The sequence below is a fragment of the Mus caroli genome, chromosome 1 (assembly GCF_900094665.2).
Source record: "Mus caroli chromosome 1, CAROLI_EIJ_v1.1, whole genome shotgun sequence".
NCBI classification, from domain to species: Eukaryota; Metazoa; Chordata; class Mammalia; order Rodentia; family Muridae; genus Mus; species Mus caroli.
In genome coordinates, this window is record NC_034570.1 from 32,966,391 (window position 1) to 32,988,529 (window position 22,139).

The window sequence follows — 22,139 nt, forward strand, 5'->3', positions numbered from 1 at the left end:
ACACTCACTGATAAGTGGATATTAGCCCAGAAACCTAGAATACCCAAGATAAAACTTCCAAAACACAAGAAAATCAAGAAGGAAAACCAAGGTGTGGATACTTCATTCCTCCTTAGAATAGGGAATAAAATATCCATGGAAGGAGACTACGTTCAAAATTCTCTACTTCCACCTCGTGGGTCCCAGGGACCCTCAGGTCCTCAGGGAACCAGGCCTTGTCAGTAACCACCTTTTCCTGCTGAGTCATTTGACTGGTTCATTCAATACATTTTCATTTGTGAGTTGTCATTCAATAAAGCTATCAAAATGAAACTTTTGCATTAGTAGTTTAAGATTTCATTTTCACCTCAGGAGTTAAGGTCCTACTTGAATATTCACATGAAACAAAACAGAACACATTTTTGAGACAGGGATGACAAAATATACTTTGGGATGAACCTAGCCATACCACAACTTCTGTCATAGATGTGTGTATTTAAGAAAGGCTTGTCTGAGGATATTCTGCGTGACCATAGATTCAGGTCGAATTATGTGCCGATTGTGATGATTTATCATTTTCTTTTAAACGTGGCAAGAATTCGCTAGAACCATGTATTACAGAAATTGTTCAGCTCGAAGCCTGAGCATTTCAAAGGGGTCTGGCTTAGAGCTTACCCGTGATATGCTACTTTCCTTATTAGGTGGTGTTACTGAAGCCGGGAATGTTCACTCTCTGATTCTTGTCTCAAGAACTCTGCAACTCTCTGTCTTATTTCTCTCTTTCTCCTTCCTCTTCCTCCCACCCAAGCCCTGTCTGTTTTTGAGGCAGAGCATTACCATGTTGTCAAAGCGAGTCTTTGAAGTCCTGGGGTTAGGAGATTGTTCTGCCTCGGCCTTTCAAGTCCATGGGACTACCATGCCCAGTTTAGTTGGCCTGACTTAAGTTATTGAGAAATATGTGTGTGTGCATATATCTAACTAGTCAGGCCTAAAATAAATTAGAATGTTGACACACACAGGGAACTTCAAGTTCCTCTGAGAAAAATGGGCTAACGTGTGAACAGTGCTACAATAATTTACTAGCCACTACAAAGACGAAAGCTACTCCCAACATCCCACATCTTTTAAGGCTAAAAACATATTAAAATTAGAATAGAGACCATTGTTAGAATGTAGGAAAAGAGGATTTACTTTCCTCTGACAGAAAAATCTAACACTTTTTTTAGACAAAAGGCCCATAAATAAGGTTAGAAAATGATTCCATTATGTACACTAGACAAATGAGTAAGATAAAAGTGGTCACTACAAATCATTTTTATGAAGTGCCAACGGATGTGAATGGGCCATTCGTAGAGGAGAGATAGCCATTGCTCACGAGAGAAGTAATTGGGGAAATGCAAATTAAAACAAGGAGATATCAACTTTCCATCCATCGAGCAGGCGCGATGATAAAACCTTAGCTAGCATTAATCATTGCCTGGGATGCATAACAAGAGTTCTTGAAACATAGCCAAGTGTAAATGCAGTTTCCAGTGGCTCCATATCATAATTCCAGCCATTACTGGGGATAATCAATGACAGGCACACAAAGGGACATTCACAAAGAGTGCTAGTGGTCCTGGTGTTTGAGGTAACTGACCATAAGCTAGCTATCTACCAATAAGAGTGGAGTAAACAAATCAAGGCAAATCCACACCACCCAACACTAAGCTACTATCCACAGTCACTCAGGAGGTCTTCCAAGTACCCTTGTTAAGGGAAATGTAAGCACCCCTTAGGAGGCTGGGCTTGTGGCTCAAGGGGAGACTGCTTGCCTAGCAGACCTGAAGCCCTGGGTTTGATTCTTTGCATGAAAGAAAGAGAAGAGGGGAGGAGAGGTATAGAGGGAGAGATAGGGAGAGGGAGAGGGAGAGAGAGAGACAGGGACAGAAGCAAAAGTCCAGCCCTTAGCACAGACTTTGTCATTTCAGTAATGGCAACGAACTGTTACTTAAGTGGTTCACTCAGAAGGCAGTGATATTTCTGTAGAAAACGGATTTGCTGGGTGTCAGCGAGCTTCCCATTTTCCTTTCTTTCTACCTGTATAGTTTGATCTTTTATAGTGAGGACTTAATTACATGGCTAGGAAAGTCACAGAAAGCATACTAGACTTTAAGTGTATCTTGCGGCTTGAGTTTTTTAAAGAAGATACAGACATCCTTTTTGAATCTTAGGAAATTGTATGTTGTAAAAGGATATCCAGGGACGTTAACTACTACATGCCTTCAATTCTAAGGCATTCATTTTAAGATTAACCATTAAAAAACGCTTTCTGGAGTATTTGTGTGGACACTGGAGCTCACTGAATGGGTACAAAGATTGCAAGATGTTATTCAATGTCACAAACACTTAGGTCAGTGGTTCTCATCCTTAGTTAGGGTCATGACCCCCTTAGGGGTCAAGCAGCCCTTTCACAGGGGTCACTGAAGGCCATCGTGATCCAGAGCAGTAGCAAATTACAGTTATGAAGTAGCAAGGACACAGCTTTACGGTTGGGGGGAATCACCACAGCGTGAGGAACCGCATTAAAGGGTTGCAGTGTTGGGAAGGCTGAGAACCGCCGCCGACTTAACATAAAGTAATTCGCAGGACATGGAAGTGTAAGGTCAAAGCTTGCTGCCCACTTCAATGAAGACACATCATAGTTTACAAACCACTGAAGACCGGAGTCTATGCTACCGGCAGAAACATTTACAGGGGTAAAGACTATGAAGGGCTAACATACCATTCACTCTAAACGTCTACACAGACAGACACGGGGTACCTCTCTAGTGCTGCACACGCTCACCTTATTTGGGAATGGGAACTTGCTTGGTTCCACTTTGGCAGGAGCTTGAATAGCAGAAAGTGGAGGAAGCCAGGTCATCTCCTAGAGGTGAGATTAAAAACAGTGTTTTCAAACAATCGTCTCAAGGTAAGGGGCATGCAGAGATTCAAGGGGCGTCAGAATGTCAGCAATAAATAAAGGACAAAAGGGAACTCAAAGGGAGGTTCGAATCTCATTTTTATGAACAGTCTCAGGCTCTCCCCCCAACACCTTTAAAGAGAGGGCTGTCCTATTTTTCATGACCTACAAACAGAGGCTGGAACCACTACACAAGATTCATGGGATGTTTCTGGAGGTGTGCTTAAGACAGCTGAAATCTTAGCAATCTTTATTGGATGAATTGTCTAAACTATTAAAGATAAAGATGGAGTTCCCAACCAGTTCCATACATCATTGCACTCTTCATAGGAAATGGAGGGGAAGGAGAGAAACCAGCCCCACAGCTGCAGTAAAGAGAGAGACGACGGCATCAAATCCTTCAAGCCAGTATTAGCACATGTTGAGTCTGTGCACACTGATGTGTCATGTGCTCTTTGACAGACACTGGCTCCTGAGCTAAGGGGGTGGGGGTTTGTTCACATTTATTATTTTAGTATCTTTCTTCAGTTTTGTCTCCTAGAAGGCAGCTGCCATCAATAACGTATGAAGGGATTAAATTGATTCCTGATGGCCAAGAGGATCAATGAAAACAGGTTCTGAACCCCACTTTTGATTGTCCTGCATTTTCATGTCTGAGAAAACACAAACGTTAATTGATTTTTTTAAAAAAGAAAAGTTAAGACATCTGTTCTGTTGGACAGAGCCCCACCCTCTGGTAGGCAAGGCTTTGAGAAAGGATCCTTCAGGGCTTGGGAAATCCAGGGATGCTCTTGAGTCTTCTTCTCCTGAGCAGCTCTCTCCGGCAGAGCCTCAGATGGGGCAGAATTCACATGGGAGCCAAGGGAAGGTGAGTACCCTGACCACCCTGTAAGGGTTTAGTGGGCCTCCACCAGCTCTGCCATGATACACATGCCGCAGGCAGGAAGGTTTAGCAGTAAGCTTTCAAAGTGTCCCTCAAAGTCTGCAGTCATCAAGAACAGACCCCGGTTAGCCTATGACCTCGTCTCTTCCCACCTCCCTCTGAGGAGTAGGGATGCTGGGTTTGTATTTAGGGGGGCATCATGTTCATGAGTGGAGGTACTTGCTGGGTTTTAAGGACAACCCTGTAGAAGCCCCAAAGCATTTTACATTTTGCACCACTTCTTGACATGATCTGAGTCCACATCTATTATATATGTAATATGTAATAACATATATTCTATATTCTCTATATAGTAGACTATATAAAGTATATATAGCATAAAGTACATTTAGTACATACTTTATATAGTATACTATATATACTATATACACATATATTATATATTATACACTACATAAGTATATGATTACATAACATATTATAATATGCAATATATAGTATATATAGTATACACACACATATAAAACATTTTTTTGGAAGTGTTACTCTTGTTTCTCTCTAGTTTACTCTGAGTATCTAGATTCAGAGTAGAAAAGCACTCTTAGGTCAGCTTCTAAACTGAAGCTTTAGATTAAAGCTTTGTTTCACTTTCTTTGATCAGATGGCTGCTAAGGAGAAGGCACTGTGTATCAGTTACAGACCTGAGATGCTGACTTCCAGTCCAGGACCTCTAGTTGGCTAGGATGCTCTTTGCCCTGGTTCTAGTCTATTTCCTCTTCCATGTTCTTTGGACACTGTTCCTATATTCTGTGACCTTCCTTGAACCTATCTGGTTCTCACATCTAACAGTACCCAGGGCTTCCCTATTATGTCTCTGACAACAACCAGAGGCTCCTGGGTGTCAGTGCTCCCAGAAGACAGATCTGTGGCTCCTCATGGGAATCAAGCCCAGCTGCCTTCCCCACTTGTGATCCTCACCTACCCCTGTCCTCTTCCTGGGAACTAGATCCTGTCATTGCCCATTTAATTTTAACCTTTTCTTCTTCCTTGGCTTCGTCCCTTAAGAAACCGTCATCTTTTCTTTAGCTTTTCTTTATGTATATAATTCATGTCAATAGCCACCTTTTCTTGTTATTTTTTAAGGTATTATTTAATCCTATTTTGCTGCAACCCACACATGCCCATGTTCACACACAGGAGAGTCTATGGAATATTGGGTATATGTAGTTTAAGGGTTAAAAAAAGTGGGTGCTTGATGAACTCGCAACTCACCAAGGCCTTATCATCACCTGGAAGGAGAACCTTCCCTAATAAAGCTACCTCAAGTAGCCACATTCACTGGATTCTCCTGAAAGGACATTTCTTCATTGCAGTGCACTTGCCTTCAGAGCTCTCAGCTTCATGTATGAGAGCAACATAAAGGGATCCCTGTAGGTCTCACTCCACTTCCTACTGTGTAATACTCACAGATGAGTGAGTGTCTCCTTGTTTACGAAGGGCCTGCGTTGGATGAGTGCCCGTTCCCTGTGTTGCTGCACTTCACAGCATCCATGACAGTTCCGTGTCTTTGCTGGTGCTCCCCACTGTTCCACTATGACATGGGAGTTCCTTCCCCAGGCTCATCCCCAGCACTGACTGTTTGCTCCACTCAGAGCCTGTTCTGGGCTATCGTGTTAAAAGTGCACTCCTCAGTCTATACCTACGCTTCCTCTTCTGATGCTTTTCTCCCTGCTGAATACAAACCACACTCAGGAGACACTGATACCTTCCTTCAAGAGGATCCAGTCTTACTCAACAGAATCAACAAACAGGGATCCTGATAACCTTTCATGAGGATGCTTAGATAACTAAACTCAAGACCTTAAAGAGGGGCTGCAAGTCTCTCAGGCAAAGGAGCTACTTATGTAAGTGTCAGCCAGAGCATTTTCTATAGTGAATCTTCCCTAGAAGGAGGTGAGGTGAGCTGAGCTAAGCAGTCATGTGTCAATGTAAACTTTCTTGCTGGTGCTGATTTAAATACTGCTCTGCATTTCAATGGGATTTACCCATCCAACAAGCTTTATCAAACACAAAAATGAGTAGTGAACATGGACATTGTTCTATGGAACGTCCAAGCAACAAAACCACGAACTTTTTATGGACTATTTAAATAAGCTTTCTAATGTAATGCAAGTATGAAATGCTATATATTATACTATGTAATGGCTTTATCAGATATGCTTTGCATTTATTGAAATTATTCACTAAGGTTGTGCAGGAAAACCAGGAGCAGACAGGCTTCTCTATTTCGCTTGTCACTAGCTCAGCAAGCATACCTAAGGCACAGCTCAGTACAGTACGTTGGACCTCAGCTGTGATATTCTTGAAGAAGAGGGAATGGGAACATCGTTCCCTGAGTCAGGCATAAAGATTGAATCAGATAAGGCACACAATAACACAGCAGAATGCCCCATATCTAAGCATTCATCAAGGAAGCACAGATCGATATCACACTGTGTCTGATCTTGCTTCTAAAATGAGAAACCTAATTTATTTCTGAGTTTTAGATGTTGGAAGCCTAAGACATAAGAACACATGACAAAGTGTGTTTGTCTTAAAAATAAGGCATCATTCATATGCAATCTGTTGTTCAGTTTGTAATTATTTATACAAATTATATGTTACTAGAACTGAAGTTATTCAAAGAATTATGATTCATAAGGGCGATTTGCACTTTATTTTTGAAAAAAGGTCCCTAGGTTTTCTGAAATGAATGTATCTGTAACAAAATAACAAGAGTTGGCCAAGTAAATTAAGTAATTAAGTAATTAGGACCCGATAGAAAAGCTTTCAGTTGAAATTTATTCCTGGTACTGATTAAAAGTGTGAGCAAAGACTCTCCCACCCCACATATAGTACAGGATATTTCCACTACTACTGGTTACTCGACATGATCCTATTGCTGAAGACACTACAATACTTACATCAAGCAATCAAGCTGGTGTTCACATAGAAGCTTGCTGCTCACCATTGCTAACTAGCATTCACGGTACTAGAAGGTTCTATACAAACTACCAGAAGAGAAGAGTAACCTTCAGTTTCATCAGGTACAAAGTCTGCAACCTGTAACAGTGACCTGCCAGTAAGATAGATCTGCTGGGGCAATAGTGGCACAGATGCTGTGCAAGTAACCAACTGTTGACTGGATTTAAGTCCTGCTCCACGAGATAGAACCCGTACTTGACACTGTTAACTAGGCCTGGGACCTGAGACTAGACAGGCCGTGGGTCCTGCTAAATGAACATATCAACAACATAATTGCTAATGACACATTGCTATATACATAGGTCAGTGCATTGCCGAACCCTAATCAGAGACGCTTCTTCTCTCAGGAAATGGTGGTTAACATGGAGATGCACAGCTAGACAATGTGCAGAGGGTGGGAGACTTTGGAGCACTCAGCTCTAAATGAGATGTTATCAGAGCCCTCCCCTCAGGGATCAGGGATCTGTGTAGAATGGAGGCAAATATACTGTGACAATCAGAGGTGGTGTCCAACTCTAAGGAAATGGTGTTTTCCAGACACAACAGGGCTAATGCACATGTGAACTCAGAGACTGTGGTAGCAGACACATGGCCAGTACAGGTCAAACAAGATGGAATCCCAGCATGAGGAACATGAGGGAAGGAGGACCGAGTCCCACCTGTAACCCAAGGCTACTTGTGATTGATGGCTGCTGAGAGAGATAAGTGAGTCGCAATGGAGTGGAATGGATTTCATCAACTGGACCTCAGGGCAGGCCTCGTGTTCAGTATTACCCAACACAAAACGGACTCCATAGACTGTGTGTGTGTGTGTGTCTGTGAGTGTGCGTGCGTGTGTGCATGCACGCTCTTTTTGTTTCTTTTTAAGAGAGAAGAAGAAATGAAGTTCAGTGGCTAAGAGGAGAACCTTGATGGAGCTTGGAGGAGGGAAAAATATGATCAAAACATACTGTATAAAAATTAAGAACTAAAATAACAAATAGTAAAGGACAGGCACAAGTATGATTTCTCATTCTTGTCCAATTTCCCCTCAGTTTTCCCATATTACCTTCTTTTCAGAGAAGAATGTAGTTTTGTGTCAAGGCTAGAGATTCTCACCCCCTGCATCCAGGGTCTCCAACCCCATCCACATTTCCTGATTTTGATTCAACCCTTCTTTGATACTTCGCTTTATTTACAGCATGTCCTCCCCCCCCCCCCTTATCCACAGGTGAGATATTCCAGGACCCCGCAGGGGAAGCCTAACCCTGGATCACAAAGAATCCTGTGTGTACTATATCTTGTCTTGTGCATACAGACCCGTGATCAAACCCTTTTATGACCCAGCCATTGCAATCATAAACTCTGTAGGAGCTGTAGAAGCGCACATGAACCATCACAACTCAAGTCCTGCCAAGATGGATAGGAAAGGAGCTTGTGGCATCCTATCTCTCCCGGTCAAAACTGATGCCAACTGCTAGACACCAGGTTGGAAGAGCCATTAGTTTTAGATTCCCCACCCCCACCCCCATGACCCCACCAAGCTCCCCTGGCTGGTGTCACATGCATGGCCATGCAGATGACCCTGGCAAAAACAGCCTAGTCACAAAATAAAAAGATGTGAACATGGAAAAAGGACTGTAGGGTCGGGGATCATAGGTAGGAGAGGGTGGTCTTGTTGGCAACAGGTGGCCATCTTCACAGGGTGGGCAACCAACTACAGCTTTGTTCTCAGAAACATTGTTTTCTAAGTAGGACCATGGCTTAACTCTGCCACCCGGGAACGGAAGGGTTAAATGCTGGAGCAGCTGTTTGCCTGTGGTGCTGACAGCTGTAGAGTAGAGCAGGGTTTCAGTTTCAGTTTCTATAAAAGAATAACCACCCAGATTTTCAGTCATTTCACAGGTATTCATGTGGTGACATTCCTAACAGGGTATTGTCACCGCCATCAGAACATGATAATGTCATTAACCTCCCAATCTCCTCCTTGCCGGCTGCTCACTGCCCTCTGCAGAAGGGGACAGCATTTCTGAGGAGTGTGGTCTTGGTGGGGGCAGTCTGGGAATAAGAGAAGAAAAAGAAATGCTCTTTCCCTGGTGTATTGGAAGGCTATGCCCTAATCACCAACCCACACATGGTGCTTGAGGAAATGGTCAGCATAGGCCTTCACATGCAGACTCCAGGGCTGGCCATCAAGGCTAGCTGGCTCTGCTCAGAGAAAGAAAGTCATAGCCAAGAACAGAACTTCAAAGACATCCCTGGTCTACTTGTCTATAGTAGAAGGGCTTGGGCTTGGCAAACACGGAATAGTACATTTGATCTCACTGCAAGCTCTGTCTACAGTGAAGCTGGTCAGACATCAAGGGCTAAAATGAGACAGTCCAGTGGAATCAGCCTGAGAAACAGCATTCAACGCAAACTTTAAAGATTGACAAAACTAATAAGGTTGCTGTATTAGTCAGGGTTCTCTAGAGTCACAGAACTTATGGATAGTCTCTATATAGTAAAAGAATTTATTGATGACTTACAGTCGGCAGCCCAATTCCCAACAATGGTTCAGTCGCTTCTGTGAATGGAAGTCCAAGGATCTAGCAGTTACTCAGTCTCACACAGCCAGCAGGCGAAGGAGCAAGAGCCAGACTCCCTTCTTCCAATGTCCTTATATTGTCTCCAGCAGAAGGTGTAGCCCAGATTAAAGGTGTGTTCCACCACACCTTTAATCCCAGATGAAAGGTATAGCCCAGATTAAAAGTGTGTTCCTTAAACTCGGAGATTTAATCTTCTGGAATCCATAGCCACTAAGGCTCAAGATCTCCATACCAAGATCCAGATAAGGATCTCCAAGCCTCCAGATAAGGGTCACTGGTGAGCCTTCCAATTCTGGATTGTAGTTCATTCCAAATATAGTCAAGTTGACAACCAGGAATAGCCACTACAGTTGCCATTTTCCTAATGGAAACACTACTCACAGAAAGCTTTCGGACAGAAAGTAGTATGTGCTGGAGAAAATGTACCTTCTAAAAATATTTGCTTAAGAAATTTCTGTAGTGTAGATTGTTAAAATGCCAGAAACCATGATTGTAACTGGTTTATATGTGGCTATAAATAAACAAACGACTAATAACTGTTTAAAGTATTAGCAAAAGCCACAGTGATCTTAAAATTCAGGAACAGAGCCATCGTGAACCAAAAGTAACCAAGACGGGGATTCACAGAAGCTGCACTCGCATCCTTTGGTATTAATGGGAAATCATCCTAAGACCTCACCTACATCGGCAGACTCTTCCTCAGATAAAATGTCATAGTATGTGCATCAACCTTGTATACCATCTGCTCATACACATTCAATCATCCACAGGTAGCCTGTGCTGCCAACAGAGGGTTTTTACTGCTCACCACACATGCAATCCTTTCTCTGAGTATCTTAGATCAGTGGATGGGGAGATCTCCGAGTGGAATGCTAATTCAGCCAATCATCTGCAATGCTAGGGCTCTGCCCTCAAAGGGGTGACGCATCAAGGGATAAAATTCAGTGGGGTCATCGGAACGGGTTGCGGAAAGAACATGCCATGCAGTCTTCACAGATGGAGGAATGCAAAACCCACAAGTGCTCCAAGCAGCAAACACTGTGAGCGTCCCGCTTACTATATAAAGCTGAGGCCACGGGATGAAAACCCCACCAGGGCGGACTTGAGTTGTCTCTAGAAATGCAGGGTTCTCCATAGAAAGTCAAGATGTGACCTCCAAATTTTATTTTCAGGTTAAATACCTAATTTTGGACTTTTTTAGAAGGATGCATTTTATAGGTGCAGTTGTGTCTTTGAGGGGCAGGAACACAGAAGAGGCCCCTCTCACTCTCTAGTGCTCTCGTCTTAAAGGAGCCCTAATATTACTCAGAAACTATAATTTTAAAAAATACATGTTTTAAAATTTTATTTTTAAATCCACCTGTCTTTGTATGCCATTTCATTACTAATGTGTAGAATACATTAGAATTCTCATCCCTCAGTCTAGGGTTGTTTTTATAACTCTCAGTGGATTAAAACGTTAGAGTCAAAGAATTTAAACTGGGTTCTCAGAATTTAAATTTGCCAGGGCAGGGGTGCATAGCTGAGGTGCTGGAGACTCCCTTGCAAGCCAGGTGTCAGCATCTCCATCCCTGGGCCGCAGCCCACACAGGCTAGTCTCCAGTCTGTGCTCCTGATGAGATATAGTAATTGGCATAATTTTAAATTAAAAAAATTTAAGTCAAAATCATAAGCATCTGAGGAACTGTGGGGCATTTCCCAAATTCTAAACATAGGCTTGGTTCTTCTCTGGGCTGTTTCTGAGAACCACATCAGATTGAGGTGGGCAACAGTGAGGGCAAAGTCACAGTATTAACTGTACTGCCATCACCTTAGCTTTGACTCCCATGACGCCTTTTGGTGAAAGGGTAAACACCTCCTGAGAGACACTTAGGGCTTATAATGAATCTCTGAACTATGGTTTGCTGCCATTAAGTTGCTCTTTTGTAATATAGCTAAAGGAAAAGACTGCATTACTCTGACCAGAGAGGAAGATCGTGGGGGCAAAGGGTAGAAGTGGGTGCATTTTAGATCAGATTTTCCATTCCCAAACTCCTTTCTATAAGTATGGTGGAAAATAGCCATTTGACAAACTCCTGTGTCAATCAATCAATCAATCACAGAGAAGCAGAATGGTTGAACAGGATCAGGGGTGGCCTATGAAACCCCAGGACCAGGGATGATGTATAAATCCTTGTGTAATAACTGGCCCTGCCACAAATGAGCAGGATGAGCTTGCATGAATAGTTCCCCCCTACTATTACTATTATCATATACAAAATTATATTAACCATAGCTAAAGGATTCATAGAAATAGTGATACGTATACAAAGAGTCTAGAATGTCTGGCACACAGTAGGTACTCAGTCAGTGAGATTTATTGCTATAATACCAACTTTATAATTACTGTTGGCAGCTTTTGGCTTGGGCCTTGCGAAGGGAGAGGATAAATAAAGAAGGCATTTATGAGTTTGTTTTTTAATCTATTTTACTCCGTTAATTATTTAATATTTAACTGGTAAATTATTCATAGTCAAATAAAAGGCATAATAAAAGAATGCTTATTAAACAATAATTTGCTTCCCCACTCCCTTGCCACTGGAGCCTCGTGCACAAACAGAAGGGAGCGTGTGCCTTTGTGTCTAGAGTTTCCTCAAAGAGTAAGCAGGGTTCACCATCTTTGAAAAGCTGGATTATCATGTAAAGGAATCTAGAACGTGCGCTTTAGGCCTAAGGACAACCCCTGGCATAGCACTGGGTAGCTATGAGGGGGGTACACTGCTCTAAGCCCTCGTCTGCAGGGGACATTGGGCAGGAGGTGAACACAGTAGTAGAAGGCTTTGTATAGCAGGACAGGTGGACAGACAGAGCAGGGCAGGCAAGGCTGCACCAAAACAAACCCGAGTCACCAGGAGCAGGAGAAACACTCCAGGTATGGCTCCAAGTATGATGGATTTCTTACTCAACGATGGAGGAGGGTGAGGCTGGTCCAGCCCACAGCCTGCGCCCATCCCCTTACAGACATCTCCCAGCTCCCATTCCCTTTGGCTACTTTGGCTTTTGTCTATAAGAGACTCCATTACTTTTGGGGGACACATTTTAAGATTCCAGGAAATGTCTGAAATCTTGCATATAACTGTGCTTATTTCCATGTGTACACCCACAGATTTGAACAGCGTCCCCATCTTAGTTATGGGTTGGGTCATTATCAATCAATCATTTGGACACAAGCCCTGTGACAGGGTGGTGGTGGACTGTGGTAACCAACAGAGCCAGTAAGGAATCAGCAGGCAGGCAGTGCACACAGGGTGAACACAGTGACAAAAGGAAGATTCCTGTCTCAGGAGGCATGGAGCGGGGCAGGAGAGATTTTAATATGCAACTCAGAATAGGGCACAATTCAAATAGCATGCCTAGAGTTATTCATTTAGTATTTTTGGACCTCAGTGAAACGGCCAAAGACAAAACTGCAGAAGGTAGGGGACCTTACTGTGTTGACTTTATTCAAACACTTGAGGTGACTGTATCACTGAATAGCACACACAGGTGGCCCAGCTCTATAGAAATGTCTGCTGGTCTCAAGGATGAATCGGAAAGGCAGGATGGCTGTGTAGGAAATAGGGAACATCACCAAACACCAGCAGCCATCCAACCTCTAGGGGACAGTTGTGTAGCTTTCATAAGATCCATGTTTCTTTTCCCCTTTTTTTTTTTAAAAAAAAAGCATGAGGACAACAGTCTTAAAATGGGGCAGAAAAGGACTCAAATGGTTCCTCTCAAGAAACCATCTATCTGAATCGAGATGTCAGGGTAGTCAGAACACAAACAACCGGTTTGTTTGGCCCATTGATGTCTGTGTTTCTGAAGGCTCACTACACCGTGATCCTTTCAACTTCTTCTTCTGAAGTGCTGGGATTTACACGTATGTCCTGCTACCAACTGCATTTACTAGAAGTAAATTAAGCTTTTAATAATAGAAGAACGAATTTGCAAAGATGTGGAAGGTATCTATCGAAAACAAAGGTAAAAGGGGATAGTGGCCCATTATTAAAGTAAAGAAAAAAACAAACCCATAATTACCTGAGATGCAGTGGGAGAGAATGTGCCTAGTCCTACTGGGACAAGATGCTCCAGGGTGGGGGGGTACCCAAGGGGGATGCCTCTTCTTTGAGGAGAAAAGGAGGCAGCAATGGACAGAGGAATTTGGAAGGGTGGGACCAGGAAGAGAGGAGGGAGGGGCCTGTTATTGGGAAGTAAAGTGAATAAAATAGAAAAAAAAAGGAAACTATTTTAGGGAATAGGTAAACAAGGAAGATCTCACGGAGACTGTCACATAGAAGATGGCAAGGATGGCTAAACTACGAGAGAAAATGGAGTGTGCAGCTCTCACAGAGCTTCTCACTGACAACAGCGATGTCTCCTCTCCCGAGGCGAGGCCTGTACCCACGAGAAGCAGGCTGACTTAGCAGAGCCCAATCATCTCAGTTTCTATAAGACACTTGAGTGTGCATCCAACTGAACGTGTGCTGAGCGCTCACTGCGGGCCAGTAACCTGGCATACTAGACCATAACCTGGCATACAAGAGAGATGCTTACCGCTCCTAGGAAATGTTTAAGTATCAAAAGGGGCAGACAGCTTGCACAATATTCTGCTATGTAACATTCTGCAATATAACTCAAGGTACTATGCACAATGCATAACAACACCGTAACTATTAAAACCGTGTCTCAGTGTGGGTCAACACATGCATATCAATGACTTTAATACCACACACAAGCAGAGATCATAGGATCATCGTAGTAGATGTAGAAAATGCCTTTGGCAATAATCAGCATTCTTTTGTGATACAAGTGCCAAAGAAACTAGGGACAGGGAGTGAACCTCAACACAATAAATGTGGTGTGTGGCAAACCTATATGCAACTGAACTGTTTCCCCTGAAATCAGGAGCCAGACACTCCCCACTCTTACTCAATATAGGCCTGAATTCATAACCAAAGCTATAAAGCAAGAGAGAAAAAAATTTAACAAGATAAATACCTGGCATTTTCTCACACATACAGACTCCAGGTCTAACTAACATATTTACACAGACATGGAAGCAGATGGGAACTGTTAGGACAGGGAGAAGAAGGCAGGTTGTGGGGAGAGGGGACGAAGGAGCCTGAGGTGAGAAACATGGGCAAAGTGCATATACCCTCACGTGACACATTGTTTGTACACTAAGTACAACTACTTTAAAACCTATGATCCAGGGAAGACAGCATTAATGGATCCAGGAAAGACAGCATTAATGGATCCAGGGAAGACAGCATTAATGGAAACATGCATCAGCTCCCAGGGCTTTGTGTCAAATGCTGAGCTGCTTCTCTTAGGAGCACTGAGCATCTCCAGCAGGGGTGAACTTTAGGGATCCCAGACCTGGAGCACACACACCCTCTGACTTTGGTGTAGCCATACCAGGGGAGAGGGCATTCCCGACTTAACAGTTTTGTGTGTATTTGTCTCTATTCCCGACTTGATGCCATTTTGAATTGCACACAGAATATCCAGGCTGTCTAGATCATATGATTTAATTTCAATTTTTAATTTAATTAAATAGTATCTTCATGGTCCTTTTTCTGCTTGGATAAATTACACTTTTTATTTAAAAGTGAAACATTGTACAAATGCTAAGTGTGGGAGTGTGGGAACCCTCTAGGATATTAATATCTACAAAGTCTATAGTGAAGAGTGTTAAACACTGGCTACTATCCATCTTTTATGTGAATATACTAATATGAAAGATATATATATGAATATATATATATTCATGCGTTCATTTGTATGTGCCTATGTGTGGAAGTATGAACACATATGTGTGCTGCTGCTGGAGTCTGTGCCTGTGTGTGGGGTCAGAAGAAGGAATTGGGCATCCTCTACCATCTTCTTCTACCTATTCCTTTGAGACAGGGCCTCTCCCGAACACGGAGCTTGCATTTTCTCAGCTAGACTGGAAGCTAGCAAGTCCCGATCCGAGCGATCCTCTGACTCAGCCCCTGTAGGGTTGGGGTCGGAGCCGTGTGTGTAATGCCTGGTTACTTGGGTGCTGGGATCCAAGCTTGGGTCCTCAGGGTTGTACAGCAAGCTCTCCTAACTCCTCATACACATATTTTTAATGAGGTCACACCGTTGGGTAACTGGTTTGTTTGTTTTTTAACTGAACATCTTTATTTCACAGCGCCATATGTAAATGTATCTCCTTCTTGAGGGCTGCAAAGACCACCTCGCTGTCTGCAGGGGTGCTGTTTGTTTACTCCCACGACACAGTTGCCTTGTGTCATTTCTTCATTACTACAAATGATGCTTTGGCAAAAATCCCCATGCCTGTACCTATTTGCATGTCTGCATTCCTCACTAGAATTATTTCCCTAAGATAATTTCTAGTCCAAATGGTACGAATACTTATAACTTTGGTATATTACCAAGGTTTTCCTTTCTCAGTTTATATCTCGACCTTGTCCATCCTCACAAATGGCCCCTCTCTCTAACCATTCTAACGCTTTCTTCAAAGGACACTTTTTACATTATCCCAATCTTACAGGAAAAAGATCTTTTAGCTGTTGTTTTAACTTTGCCTTTAATTGCCAACAAACCATATTCGTTGGATATTCCCTTCTTATTTATGAAATGTTTATTAATATTCCTTGCGAACTTTGGTGTATGATTACATATTTTTCATATGGTTGTTTAAAGAATATACAGGAAATGAACGGCCTGTTTGGCCATTTGAATCACTATATATTTTCCATATTATTTATATACAAGGAGGAACTCGATGTAAAAATGACTAAGAAACTTGGAAGAAAAAAATAACTTGAGAAAAAGGTGAGTAATAAAATTTTACTGCTGGGTGTGAGGCTGGGCGCTTTTCTGTGTGACAGCGTTATAAAAGCACGTAACAGGCATACTCCATTGCCTACTGGCAAACTTCATGCTGAATCAGAGACTGATTTCCAGGCATATTTGGTGTAATAAAAGCTTAAATAGGCCACTACAGCAACGTTCCTGTTTAGCCTTTGGTAGGATGAAGATAATTGTCTCCCAGGGACCTAGCATGGTGTCAGCCACCAAGTGACACAGCAGAGGCCAGAGATGGCAGGACTTTTGTTCTTAATCTGTTTGAAGATAAAAAAATAAGACAGACCAAACCTCCAAACACACAAACACACACACACACACACACACACACACATACACAAGCATGTGCACATGTATGTGTTTGACCTTTTGGGGTGCCAAAGTGTTCTGCAACTCTGTCATGATAATGGTCTCAAAACTCTGTATTTATCAAACTGACCATTTTAATTTATTTCTTGCAACTTTTTTGGTTCATTTTTACACTATGAGTTTCTTTTATATATGCATTATATGTAAAATATACAGTGACCCAACTGGAAAAATGTGTCATTAGTTTTCTAAATTTCCAAAGTATTCACCAAACAACAACACAAAAAAATACGTCCTCGGGTGTCACCGAGTCACTCGTTGGATGTAGGTTGTGTTCTGGCACAGAAATCCCCGTATAAGGTGTGAACAGGGAAGGATTACCTGAGTAGCATTGCGCACTGCATATTAAAGCAGACCGGTTGGGAGAGCGACTTGGGCAGACAGCAGAGAGAGGAGGTGCAGCAGGCTTGGGGGAAGTTGAGACTCCACAGGGTGACCCTGCGTGTGGTGGGACTGGAGGATGCCCTGTGAGGCTCAGGCAGATAAAACAGGTATAGGAAAGGGGTACCCAGGTCATGGACAGCCTGAGAAGCAGTTATTAAGACTCAGCAGCAATCAGTGAAGTACCTCAGGTATGCTGTCCAGACCAGCACACCTCTTAAAGGGAAGGTGGTTGGTCCAGGTGAAGCACATCAACAAAGGAGGGGCCAGATTTCCAAGGAAGCAAGTTAAATTTTATACCTGGAAGGCCTCAGAGAAAGACCCACACAGCATAAACACATAGCAACAATACGGGGGTTGGAATGAGGCGCCTCGATTCTAGTCTCAGCTATAGAAGCCATGGAAGGCTCACAAGGAGAGTGACATGACATGTTTCCAATTCTTCAAACAAGGATGCCTGTAGATTGAGAATACCTAGGTTGGCTACCTCTGCTGCAGAGTCACTTTGCAGAACATCTGAATGAAGATTGCTCCATCTTCTTTCAGCTTGTAAAGGACTGATAAGAACATCTAATACGTTTTGTGGGACCTAAGAACGTTTATATCTATCACAAATATGGTTCTGAATCCTGAACAGATTCACTTCAGTAGGACTGCACGCAGGCAGTCCCAAGTACTTCCCAGAACTGTGATTCTCCCATAGGCAAGCCCTGTTCTCTTCTTCTCTGACCTTTCATGCACTATGACTAGGATAAAAGAAGACAGGAAGACAAGAGTAGTCTCTAGGTGTGGGCCGGGTGGCTGGGGCATGAGGTACAGCCGGAGGCAGGACATCCTGCTCTGTGCCTGGCCAGATGATGCACTTGGCTTATGGGAGATCTGGCCTCTCCTTGTCTGTGAATTCCATGAAAGAAGAACATAGGAGTCAGAGTGTTTACAAAAGGAGAAAATTGGACAGGGTATGTCAGGCACAGAGGTCTCTCTTCAGGTTCTGCTCTTTTACCTCATCCACCCTTTGACACCTTCTTTCTTCTCTATTTGTGTGGTATAATGGCAATTTAAAAATGTATTTTAACAGGCCTGAAGTGATGTTAGGTCTAATACCATTCTACTCCAGGAGTCAAACATCCTGTCTTAATTTTTAAATTATTCTCTAACTGAAAAAGCTGAGGTTTTAGTCTTCAAGTCAATTTTGAACTAATTGTCACAAAAGGTGCTGTGTACAGGTGTGGTAGGGTAGGGAAGGGTAGGGAAGGGAACAGTCCTGAGGCAGATTAAACTTTGACAGACAATTTTCCCAGCATGCCAGGCTGCTATCCAGGGTCAGTTTCACTGGAAGGAATCCCTGAACCCAAGTGTTCAAGTTTTGTTCCTTGCAGGAGCCCCCATATAGTTCACAGGAGGAAATCCCACCTCAGGCTTTCCTCGGCCAGAGACAAGGTTCCCTTCCAGTCTCACCTTAGGAACCTCAAGACCCGCACTACCCAGGGAACAGCTCCCCTCTACCTCCTTTACCCAGGCAGTTCTAGGGTCGCCTGGTGTTAGACCCCACCCCTACCCTCTTCTCTGAGCACTTGGTTTCCAGCGCCCATTCTACTGAGTGGCAACATAGTAACACTCTCAAGATGTTTATGGCCCCAGAGTCTGGCTTAGTGAGGTGCTCCTTAGAAAACAGCAGAGTGAACTTAAGGGTGGTTACAGGGGAGAGCTGGATTCAACATTGCTGTTTCTGTCACGGTTATTTCTGGCGTTCTTCCTGTGCTGTGCTACTACATAGGGCACAGGGGTGAGAGATTTCAGTGGCCGGAGTGGAACTGAATTCAAAGAGTTAGAAGTCCTTTAACTAAACTGGCCAATGAAATAAGAGGGATGGAGGAAGAGAGGGAGGGAAGGAGAAAAGGAGGGGGAGAGAGGGAGGGGGGGAGAGAGAGAGAGAGAGAGAGAGAGAGAGAGAGAGAGAGAGAGAGGCAGAGGCAGAGACACAGAGAGAGAAAGAGCGAGAGCTGTTCTGGATTGGAACCCAGTGTGTCATGCTGGGTCTCCACTGCCAACCTTCCTTCTCTCAAGGTTGTGAAGACCAGATGAGGAGTTTTGAGTGAGGAGAACACACTTGTGTATTTAGTTTTCCAATACGGGTATTTACAAGGACTGCAAGTGATTCCTCGATGGCATCCAAACACCCAAAGCATATCCACTCCCCAACCCCCAAAATGAATCTACCAGCTAACACCTCGAAGGAATTTAATCAGTAGCTACCGACCTAACTTTATTACAGCGTAGCTGGCGAGACTCTGGATCCTCACAGCATAAAGTCCAAGACGAATGCGATGCTTTAAAGCTACCCAGCGCCTACAGAAGGCCAGTAAAATAATGTACCCAAGACATAGGAGGAAAAGAGGGAGGGGGACTGTTGGCTATGCAATTCTCAGACTGGCTTCAGATCACACTGCTCCGGAGAGAAGAAACAGGTTCCCTGTTTGCTGAAGTCTCTCAGAATTGTTTGCTTTGGCTGCAAACAGCAAGCAGAGTCGGGATTATCTTGGGAAATTTTCAAGAAATTTAAATTTAAAACAAAGGTCTTCTTTTCTTTCTTTCTTTCTTTTTTTTTTAATAAAGAATAGGGGTCAGTCTGTTTACCTCATGCAGACAGATGGTTGTGTTTATGCACTTAGAGGAGTAATGCAGAGAGTGATTCCAGAGTTCCAGATGAGGCGCATTTGCCAAGAAAATGCTTCCGGTTGGCAGAAGGCAGAAACCCTGTATTGGGTAAATATTTAGCAACACACAAGAATTTTAACACTAATATCTCATTTGTAGTGGAGGATGCTTTATGGCCTGCTGAAATCTCTTTCCTCGTTCTGTTTTATAGACAATGATAAAAACCAAAACACAGTCACCTGTCTCCTGCACCTGTGCCTCCCTACTGGCAAACTGGCTGCAGCAGTGGGAACTGGCCTGAGAGAGGGCCCGTCCCACTGTCCAGCTCTGGGCTCTGGATTCACAGACAACTGTTGGGATAGCAACAACAAAAATCTGCTAAAATAATTTTTTTTCTTATTCTGGTCTGTACAACAAACAGTTCCAGCTGGATCTCAGTGGCTGCCTCCAGCCAAAATGTGAGTGAGTGGGCTCAGCTCTGAGGCATTTGATAGTATTCCCGCGTGAGGGAGGGACGATGCCACCACCAGCTGGCTTCGTGCGGGGGCATGTGCTAAGTGTGTCACGGGGCACGGAAAATACAAAGAATGGGCTCTTTTCCAAATGAGCTTACGGCATGTGGGCAGACAGGAACCCACAAACACACGTGTGTCGAGGTAACTCCCTCGGTCACTGGCTGCAAATTCAGATGTCTCCGTGGGTGGCAACTCATGGAAAGGAGTGACTTAGGAGCTTGCAGTGTGCATAACAGGAACTCTAGAGAAGCAGGGTGTAAACACAGACTGACACTTTGTGCCAAGTGCCTGTGGGGGTCTTCTCTTTACCTGCCTGTGACCCACGAGCATCCTGGAACAGTGCCTGGAGGAGCTGCCCGCACTTTCTAAGCAGAGCAAAGCTTCCTCTCCTGAGTCCTCATGTACTTGAGGCCCAGGCTCACAGTGAGGCAGCGCATGCGCAATGGCCACACCATGGGCATCAGCGGGCCGCACTGTGATGTGCTGGGGCTTAGGGGCTGAGCCCTGAGGAGCCAGTGATCTGGATTTCCTCCCACAACGAAAGTTACTGCCACACTGGTGTAAGCACCCTCACCAGCTTGCCCTTGAACACATCTCTCCTTAAGACTCTTCGTTCAGAACATTTAAAGTCACTCTCTACCTTCACTATACACCAGGCACTCCTTTGGTTCTTTTGTTTTTCTGAATCCATGAAAATGTTCCTAAGACCGGGTGACATCCGCTAACGCTAGATGCAAACCCATGGCTCAGCCATCTTGTCCTGGGTCTGGTGGCCTTACACAGAAGACCTTGTGTCCTGCCCAGTTTGGTTCTGGGAACACAAGCTCTGCTTGCACCCCATTATAGAAGGAAAACCCACAAACCTGGGAAATTTGTAGTCAGCATATCTAGCTTCAACTGGTAACATGCATGTCCAAGTGACCTGGTCTCAGTGGACAATACAGTCAGGCTCAAGTTGACTAGTTTGAGGTCTAAGATGCAAAGGCCAAGCAGTCTCAGAAGTGGGGAAACTGTAAGGCCAATGCTCGCAGCCCCATCTAGAAGCCCTGCATTCCTGTGAGCCCTCGTTTCCACTCCTTCCCTTTCCTTTATTCTTAATTCTTTACTGAAAAACAAACAAACAAACAAACAAACAAAAAAAAACATTTGTTTGAGGGGTAGGAGAAATGGCTCAGTGGCTAAGAGCACTGACTGCTCTTATACAGGACCCAGGTTCTAGTCCTAGCACCCACACAATAGTTAATCCAGTTCCTGGGGATCCAATTACCTCTCTGACTTTGGCCGACATCAAGTTAGCAAGTAGTGCACAGGCATGCATACAGACAAAATGCCCAAACACATAAAATACAGTTAAAATTTTTTTTGTTTGGGAAATGTCATACATACATACATACATACATAGGATATGGTTTGATCAAAGTTACTCCTCAATTCCCTCTCCTATAGCTCCCCATCCCCCAACAACTTTCCCTCTCAATTTTGTCTGTCTGTCTGTCTATCCATCCAACTTCCTGTTGCTTTTCCTTTTGTGGCTTATATATTTATATATTTACCATTAAGCATGAAATTGGCTGTGAATTTTCTACAATCTTGCTCCACATATATTTTTATATATAACAAGTTGTAAAATCTGCGATATATATGTATATATAATGATAACCTTTATAGGGTAAGGAAGTTTAACTTAGTTCATAATTTATTGAGTGTTTTGATGAAAAAAAAAGTGTTGAGTTTTTCTCCAAATCACTCTTATGTGTCTACTGAGAGTCTTAGGGGTCTTCTCATGCGTGTTATGGTTGTGGTGTACTATAGTGCTGTTAACACATAAAATCAATCTTGAATGCATGATACTGTTCGTTGTATATAGTTATGAGGCAGAGCGTAATATTGGATACCTGAATACAGCATAGCCTGTTCATGTCAGGATAATGAACCACGAT

General features: G+C 43.4%; 1 protein-coding gene across 2 annotated transcripts in view; it reads right to left on the reverse strand.

Moving 5' to 3' along the window:
* The window catches only part of Aff3 (AF4/FMR2 family member 3), a 442,217-nt gene that overhangs the window by 159,515 nt on the left and 260,563 nt on the right, over window positions 1–22,139 (reverse strand). For both annotated transcript variants that reach the window (XM_029480447.1, XM_021160510.2), the window contains exon 7: window positions 2,807–2,887. In XM_029480447.1, coding sequence (XP_029336307.1) covers window positions 2,807–2,887 — 81 coding nt within the window. The remainder of the gene's footprint in view (window positions 1–2,806; window positions 2,888–22,139) is intronic.